Raw genomic sequence first — 8,519 nt, forward strand, 5'->3', positions numbered from 1 at the left:
GGGGGTCACACGGGCCTTCCCACGAGGAGGAGGGGTCCTTGCACAAGGAATGGGGGGCACATGGGTCTTTGCACAAGGATGGGAGGTGTTTGCACGAGGACGGGGGGCTTGCACGGGGCTTTGCACGAGGGTGAGCGGTCTTCACACAAGGATGGGGGGGTCACACGGGGTCTTTGCACGAGGATGGGGGGGATGTTCTTTGCACGAGGACGTGGGGCGTCGCACGGGGGGTGGGGGGGGTGTCTTTGCACGGGACGTGCTCGTGCGAGGCGTGCTGGTGCGCAGAGAACGGGCAGTGGGAGCTGTGTCACCGCTCCGGCCGCCACCACGCCGGGCCCTCGCACGAGGACGTCACCTTCTACCTGGTGATCCGCCGCAAGCCCCTCTTCTACATCGTGAACGTCCTCGTGCCCTGCGTCCTCATCACCCTCCTGGCCGTCGCCGTCTTCTACCTGCCCCCCGACGCTGGTGCCACGCACGGGGGGGGGGGCTTGCACGAGGGCACGGGGGGCTCGCACGAGGGCTTGGGGGGGCTCGCACAGGGGCTCGGGGGGCTTGCACGAGGGCACAGGGAGCTTGCACGGGGCCTAAGGGGGCACAGGGGAGCTTGCACGAGGGCTCAGGGGCTTGGGGGGGCTTGCACAGGGGCTCAGGAGGCTTGCACGAGGGCACGGGGGGCTTGCACGGGGGCTAAGGGGGCACAGGGGAGCTTGCACGAGGGCGTGGGGGGCTCGCACGGGGGCACGGGGGGCACAGAGGCTTGCACAAGGGCTCAGGGGCTTGGGGGGGCTCGCACAGGGGCTCAGGGGGCTTGCACGAGGGCACAGGGAGCTTGCACAGGGGCACGGGGGACACAGGGGGCTTGCACGAGGGCACAGGGAGCTCGCACAGGGGCTAAGGGGGCACAGGGGAGCTTGCACGAGGGCGTGGGGGGCTTGAACGGGGGGCACAGGGGCTTGCACGAGGGCACAGGGGGCTCGCACAGGGGCATAGGGGGCACAGGGGGCTTGCCTTGCACAAGGGGTTTTGCACAAGGGGTTTGAAGAGGGGGTTGCACAGGGATCCTCTGGGGCCGTTTCCACGGGGGATTTCCAGGGGAGGGGGTGACACGAGGGCTCGTCCCGGGGGCTCTTGCACGTGGGGTTTTTTTTGCACAAGGGCTTTTTCACGAGGGCCTTGCACAAGGGGTCTGCGTAAGGTTCATCTGGGCTCATTCCCACAAGGGGTTTGCCCAGGGATGGTGACACGAGGGCTCGTCCCAGGGCTCCCGGGGGCTCTCGCACGTGGGGGGTTTTTTTGCACGTGGGGTTTTTTTTTGCACGAGGGCTTTTGCACGAGGGCCTTGCACAAGGGGTTTTGCACAAGGGGTCTGCGTAGGGTTCATCTGGGCTCATTCCCACAGGGGGATTTCCAGGGGGGAGGGGGTGACACGAGGGCTCGTCCTGGGGCTCCCGGGGGTTCTCGCACATGGGGGTTTTTTTGCACGAGGGCTTTTGCACGAGGGCCTTGCACAAGGAGCTTTTACACAAAGGATTTGAAGAGGGGGTTGCACAGGGATCCTCTGGGGCCGTTTCCACGGGGGATTTCCAGGGGAGGGGGTGACACGAGGGCTCATCCCAGGGGCTCTTGCACATGGGGGTTTTTTTTCACAAGGGCTTTTGCACGAGGGCTTTTTCACGAGGGCCTTGCACAAGGGGTTTTGCACAAGGGGTCTGCGTAGGGTTCATCTGGGCTCATTCCCACAAGGGGTTTGCCCAGGGATGGTGACACGAGGGCTTGTCCCGGGGCTCCTGGGGCTCTTGCACGTGGGGGTTTTTTTGCACGAGGGCTTTTTCACGAGGGCCTTGCACAAGGGGTTTACGTAAGGTTCATCTGGGCTCATTCCCACAAGGGGTTTGCCCAGGGGGGAGGGGGTGACACGAGGGCTCGTTCCGGGGGGCTCTCGCACGTGGGGTTTTTTTTTGCACGTGGGGGTTTTTTTTGCACGAGGGCTTTTTCACGAGGGCCTTGCACAAGGGGTTTTGCACAAGGGGTCTGCGTAGGGTTCATCTGGGCTCGTTTCCACAGGGGGATTTCCAGGGGGGAGGGGGTGACACGAGGGCTCATCCCAGGGGCTCTTGCACATGGGGGTTTTTTTCACAAGGGCTTTTTCACGAGGGCTTTTTCACGAGGGCCTTGCACAAGGGGTTTTGCACAAGGGGTCTGCGTAGGGTTCATCTGGGCTCATTCCCACAAGGGGTTTGCCCAGGGGGGAGGGGGTGACACGAGGGCTCGTCCTGGGGCTCCCGGGGGTTCTCGCACGTGGGGGTTTTTTTGCACGAGGGCTTTTGCACGAGGGCCTTGCACAAGGAGCTTTTACACAAAGGATTTGAAGAGGGGGTTGCACAGGGATCCTCTGGGGCCGTTTCCACGGGGGATTTCCAGGGGAGGGGGTGACACGAGGGCTCATCCCGGGGGCTCTCGCACATGGGGGTTTTTTTGCACGTGGGGTTTTTTTTTGCACGAGGGCTTTTTCACGAGGGCCTTGCACAAGGGGTTTTGCACAAGGGGTCTGCGTAAGGTTCATCTGGGCTCATTCCCACAAGGGGTTTGCCCAGGGATGGTGACACGAGGGCTCATCCCAGGGGCTCTCGCACGCGGGTGTTTTTTTTCACGAGGGCTTTTGCACGAGGGCCTTGCACAAGGGGTTTTGCACAAGGGGTCTGCGTAGGGTTCATCTGGGCTCGTTTCCACAGGGGGATTTCCAGGGGGGAGGAGGTGACACAAGGGCTCGTTCCTGGGGGCTCTCGCATGTGGGGGTTTTTTTGCACGTGGGGTTTTTTTTGCACGAGGGCTTTTTCACGAGGGCCTTGCACAAGGGGTCTGCGTAAGGTTCATCTGGGCTCATTCCCACAAGGGGTTTGCCCAGGGATGGTGACACGAGGGGTCATTCCTGGGGAGGGCTCTCGCACGTGGGGGTTTTTTTGCACGAGGGCTTTTGCACGAGGGCCTTGCACAAGGGGTTTTGCACAAGGGGTCTGCGTAAGGTTCATCTGGGCTCATTCCCACAAGGGGTTTGCCAGGGATGGTGACACGAGGGGTCATTCCTGGGGAGGGCTCTCGTACGTGGGGGGTTTTTTTTTGCACGTGGGGGTTTTTTTTTGCACGAGGGCTTTTGCACGAGGGCCTCTGAGGCCTCGTGTCCGTCGCGCAGGGGAGAAGATGACGCTGTCGCTCTTCGCGCTGCTGACGCTGACCGTCTTCCTGCTGCTTTTGGCCGACAAAGTCCCCGCCACCTCCCTGGCCGTGCCCCTCATCGGCCGCTACCTGACGGGGACCCTGGTGCTGCTCACGCTCTGCGTCATCCTCAGCGTCGGCGTCCTCAACCTGCACCACCGCCGGCCCGCCACGCACGCCCTGCCCCGCTGGGCACGAGGGGTGAGGGGTCCAGCCCCACACTTGGGGGGCAGAACCTTATACGGGGGGTCGCACCATCCCCAGAGCCCTCCTGAACGCCTGGGTCCCCTCCCAAATGCCTGGGTCCCTGCTGGAAACCTGGGTCTCCCCATCCAGGATCTGTCCCCCTGGGTGGGAGGGGTGAGGGGCTGCCCCACACTTGGGGGTCAGACCCACACTTGGGGGGCAGAACCACACTTGGGGGGCAGAACCTTATACGGGGGGGTCGCACCATCCCCAGAGCCCCCCCAGATGTCCGGGCCCCTGCTGGAAACATGGGTCTCCCCATCCAGGATCTGTCCCCCTGGGTGGGAGGGGTGAGGGGCTGCCCCACACTTGGGGGTCAGACCCACACTTGGGGGTCAGAACCACACTTGGGGGTCGCAGCCCCCCAAACCCCTCCCGAACACCTGGGTCCCCTCCCAAATGCCTGGGTCCCTGCTGGAAACATGGGTCTCCCCATCCAGGATCTGTCCCCCTGGGTGGGAGGGGTGAGGGGCTGCCCCACACTTGGGGGTCAGACCCACACTTGGGGGTCAGAACCACACTTGGGGGTCAGAACCTTATACGGGGGGGTCGCATCATCCCCAGACCCTTCCCAAATGCCTGGGTCCCTGCTGGAAACCTGGGTCTCCCCATCCAGGATCTGTCCCTCTGGGTGGGAGGGGTGAAGGGCTGCCCCACACTTGGGGGTCAGACCCACACTTGGGGGTCAGAACCTTATACAGGGGGTCACACCATCCCCAGAGCCCCCCCAGATGCCCGGGTCCCCTCCCAAATGCCTGGGTCTCTGCTGGAAACCTGGGTTTCCCCATCCAGGATCTGTCCCCCTGGGTGGGAGGGGTGAGGGGCTGCCCCACACTTGGGGGTCAGACCCACACTTGGGGGTCAGAACCACACTTGGGGGTCAGAACCTTATACGGGGGGTCGCATCATCCCCAGACCCTTCCCAAATGCCTGGGTCCCTGCTGGAAACCTGGGTCTCCCCATCCAGGATGTGTCCCCCTGGGTGCGAGGAGTGAAGGGCTGCCCCACACTTAGGGGTCAGACCCACACTTGGGGGTCAGAACCTTATATAGGGGGTCGCACCATCCCCAGAGCCCTCCCAAATGCCTGGGTCTCTGCTGGAAACCTGGGTTTCCCCATCCAGGATCTGTCCCCCTGGGTGGGAGGGGTGAGGGGCTGCCCCACACTTGGGGGTCAGACCCACACTTGGGGGTCACAGCCCCCCAGATCCCTCCCGAACACCTGGGTCCCCTCCCAAATGCATGGGTCCCTGCTGGAAACATGGGTCTCCCCATCCAGGATCTGTCCCCCTGGGTGGGAGGGGTGAGGGGCTGCCCCACACTTGGGGGTCAGACCCACACTTGGGGGTCAGAACCACACTTGGGGGTCACAGCCCCCCAGACCCCTCCCGAACACCTGGGTCCCCTCCCAAATGCCTGGGTCCCTGATGGAAACATGGGTCTCCCCATCCAGGATCTGTCCCCCTGGGTGGGAGGGGTGAGGGGCTGCCCCACACTTGGGGGTCAGACCCACACTTGGGGGTCAGACCCACACTTGGGGGTCAGAACCTTATACGGGGGGTCGCACCATCCCCAGAGCCCTCCCAAATGCCTGGGTCTCTGCTGGAAACCTGGGTTTCCCCATCCAGGATCTGTCCCCCTGGGTGGGAGGGGTGAGGGGCTGCCCCACACTTAGGGGTCAGACCCACACTTGGGGGTCAGAACCACACTTGGGGGTCACAGCCCCCCAGACCCCTCCCGAACACCTGGGTCCCCTCCCAAATGCCTGGGTCCCTGATGGAAACATGGGTCTCCCCATCCAGGATCTGTCCCCCTGGGTGGGAGGGGTGAGGGGCTGCCCCACACTTGGGGGTCAGACCCACACTTGGGGGTCAGAACCACACTTGGGGGTCAGAACCTTATACAGGGGGTCGCATCATCCCCAGACCCTTCCCAAATGCCTGGGTCCCTGCTGGAAACCTGGGTCTCCCCATCCAGGATCTGTCCCTCTGGGTGGGAGGGGTGAGGGGCTGCCCCACACTTGGGGGTCAGACCCACACTTGGGGGTCACAGCCCCCCAGACCCCTCCCGAACACCTGGGTCCCCTCCCAAATGCCTGGGTCCCTGCTGGAAACCTGGGTCTCCCCATCCAGGATCTGTCCCCCTGGGTGGGAGGGGTGAGGGGCTGCCCCACACTTAGGGGTCAGACCCACACTTGGGGGTCACACCATCCCCAGAGCGCCCCCCCCACACCCCCCCCCGACCCCTGGGTCCCCCCCCAAAAAGCCTGGATCCCCACAAACCCCTCTTCCCCCCCCCCCCCCCCGGGTTCCTCATGGGGGGGTTTGTACCCGCCCCCCCCCCAAAAAAAGGAAGGGGGTGGGGGGAGGGGACGTGCCCCCCCCCCTCAACCCCCCCCCCCTCTTTTCTCTCCCCCCCCCAGCTCCTCCTCCAGCGCCTCCCCCCCCTCTTGGGCTGCACCCCCACCCCCTCCGGGACCCCCCCCCCCGTCTTTTTCGGGCGCCCCCCCCCGCCCCCCCGTTGGGGGGCGCCCCCCCCGCGGCGGAGACGAATATTTTCTGCGGCGGCCTCTCCCCCCCCCCCTCCCCCAACCCAAAACTTCTATCAACCCCCCCGGCCCCCCCGCCCCCCCCGCTCCCCCCCGACCTCCGAGAGGCCCGCGGCCGCCGTCGCCTTCCTCGCCCGGAGCCTCCGGGAGCAGCAGCGGCAGCAGCAGGTGAGACCCCCCCGGGACCCCCCCCCCGTGAGACCCCCCCCGGGACCCCCCCGGGACCCCCCCTGTGAGACCCCCCCGGGACCCCCCCGGGACCCCCCCGTGAGACCCCCTCATGAGCCCCCCCCGGGAACCCCCCGTGTGACCCCCCCCGAGATCCCCCCGTGAGCCCCCCCAGAACCCACCGGGACCCCCCCCGTGAGACCCCCCCCCGGGACCCCCCCTGTGAGCCCCCCCCGGGACCCCCCCGTATGACCCCCCCCGGAACCCCCCCCCCCGGACCCCCCCCGGGACCCCCCGTGAGACCCCCCCCGGAACCCCCCCCGGAACTCCCCCGTGAGACCCCCCCATGAGCCCCCCCCGGGACCCCCCCCGTGATCCCCCCCCGGGACCCCCCCGGGACCCCCCCGTGAGACCCCCTCATGAGACCCCCCCCGGAACCCCCCCCCGGGACCCCCCGTGATCCCGCCCCGGGACCCCCCCTGTGTGACCCCCCGGGACCCCCCCCGTGAGACCCCCCCCGGGAACCCCCCCGTGATCCCCCCCCTGGACCCCCCGTGAGACCCCCCCCGGACCCCCATCCTCGTGCAAGTCCCGTGCAAGCCCTGTATGAGCCCCGTGAGCCCCCCCCATCCTCGTGTAAGCCCCGTGCGAGCCCCATATGAGCCCGTGGTGAACCCCGTGCAAGCCCCAACCCCCGTGCGAGCCCCCCCATCCACGTGCAAACCCCGTGCAAGCCCCGTGCGAGCCCTGTGTGAGCCCCCCATCCATGTGCAAGCCCCGTGCGAGCCCTGTGTGAGCCCCCATTCACGTGCAAGCCCCGTGCAAGCCCCATGTGAGCCCGTGTGAACCCCGTGCAAGCCCCAACCCCCGTGCGAGCCCCCCCATCCACGTGCAAACCCCGTGCGAGCCCTGTGTGAGCCCCCCCAATCCTCGTGCGAGCCCCGTGCGAGCCCCCTGAGCCCCCCCCCCTCCCCAAGTGCGAGCGTTCCCCCGAGGACGGGCCCCTCTCTCACCGGTGCTGTGTGTGTGCGTGTGCGTGTGCGTGTGCACGCGTGTGTCCCCTTGCACGCGCGTGTGCAGGAGCGGGAGGAGTGGCAGGTGGTGGCCATGGCCGTGGATCGGCTCTTCCTCTGGGCCTTCCTGGCTCTCACGGGGGGGTGCGCCCTGGGGACGGGGCTGGACGCGGCCCTGCACCGCCCCCCCCCGCGACCCTTCCCCTGACCCCCCCCGGGACCCCCCCCCCGAGACCCCCCAAATCCCCCCCTGCACCGCCCCCCCCCGAGACCCTTCCCCTGACCCCCCCCCCGGGACCCCCCCAAATCCCCCCTGCACCGCCCCCCCCCGAGACCCTTCCCCTGACACCCTCCCAACCCCCCCCGAGACCCCCCCCGGGACCCCCCCCCCGGGACCCCCCGCACCGCCCCCCCCCGAGACCCCCCAAATCCCTCCCCTGCACCGCCCCCCCCGAGACCCCCCCCGACCCCCCCCCGGGACCCCCCCCGGGACCCTCCGACCCCCCCCCTCACCGCCCCCCCCCGCGACCCCCCCCCAAACCCCCTCTGCACCTCCCCCCCCCGCGACCCTTCCCCTGACCCCCCCCGAGACCCCCCCCCGGGACCCCCCCAAATCCCCCCCGCACCGCCCCCCCCCGAGACCCTTCCCCTGACCCCCCCCGACCCCCCCCCCCGAGACCCCCCCGCACCGCCCCCCCCGAGACCCCCCCCGACCCCCCCCCGGGACCCCCCCAAATTCCGCCCTGCACCGCCCCCCCCCCGAGACCCTTCCCCTGACCCCCCCCCGAGACCCTTCCCCTTGACCCCCCCCCCGGGACCCCCCCAAATCCCCCCCCGCACCGCCCCCCCCCGCGACCTTCCCCTGACCCCCCCCCCGGGACCCCCCCCGGGACCCTCCGACCCCCCCCTTCACCGCCCCCCCCCCGCGACACCCCCCCCCGGGACCCCACGACCCCCCCCCCCGCCCCCCCATGACTCCCCCTTCCCCCCCCGCGGCGACCCCCCCCCACGACCTCCCTCCCCCAAACCCCCCCAAATCCCCCCCCCCCAACCCGAGCCCCGCCCCCCCCCCCCCCCGAAATGGGGGAGGCGGGGGGGGGGGGAGGGGGGGGCGGATGCCCTTTCCCCCCCCCCCCTCCCCCCCCCCGGCTTAAAAATTTCCCAATTAAGTTAAAACTGATGAATCCGGTTTCGCGTCACGTGAGGGGGGGGGGGGAGGGGCGGGGGGGGGGGGGGTCCCGGGGGGGGGAGGGGGGGTCTCGGTGGGGGGGGGGAGGGGGAAGGGGGAGGGGGGGGGGGACTTTGGTCTTTGCGCGTGGCTGCTCCGGG

The 8,519-nt window shown here is 68.3% G+C and overlaps 1 protein-coding gene across 1 annotated transcript; it reads left to right on the forward strand.

Annotated features, from left to right (window-relative positions):
• Window positions 1-285: 285 nt before the first annotated feature.
• On the forward strand, window positions 286-3,417 carry LOC141478173 (acetylcholine receptor subunit beta-like; the record flags this gene model as incomplete). Its single annotated transcript, XM_074167290.1, has 2 exons — window positions 286-468; window positions 3,194-3,417. Coding segments are annotated over 2 exons (407 nt in total), but the record flags the coding sequence as incomplete, so codon positions are not given.
• Between the last annotated feature and the right edge of the window lie 5,102 nt (window positions 3,418-8,519).

This window comes from Numenius arquata, unplaced genomic scaffold (assembly GCF_964106895.1).
Source record: "Numenius arquata unplaced genomic scaffold, bNumArq3.hap1.1 HAP1_SCAFFOLD_1829, whole genome shotgun sequence".
Classification (NCBI taxonomy): Eukaryota; Metazoa; Chordata; class Aves; order Charadriiformes; family Scolopacidae; genus Numenius; species Numenius arquata.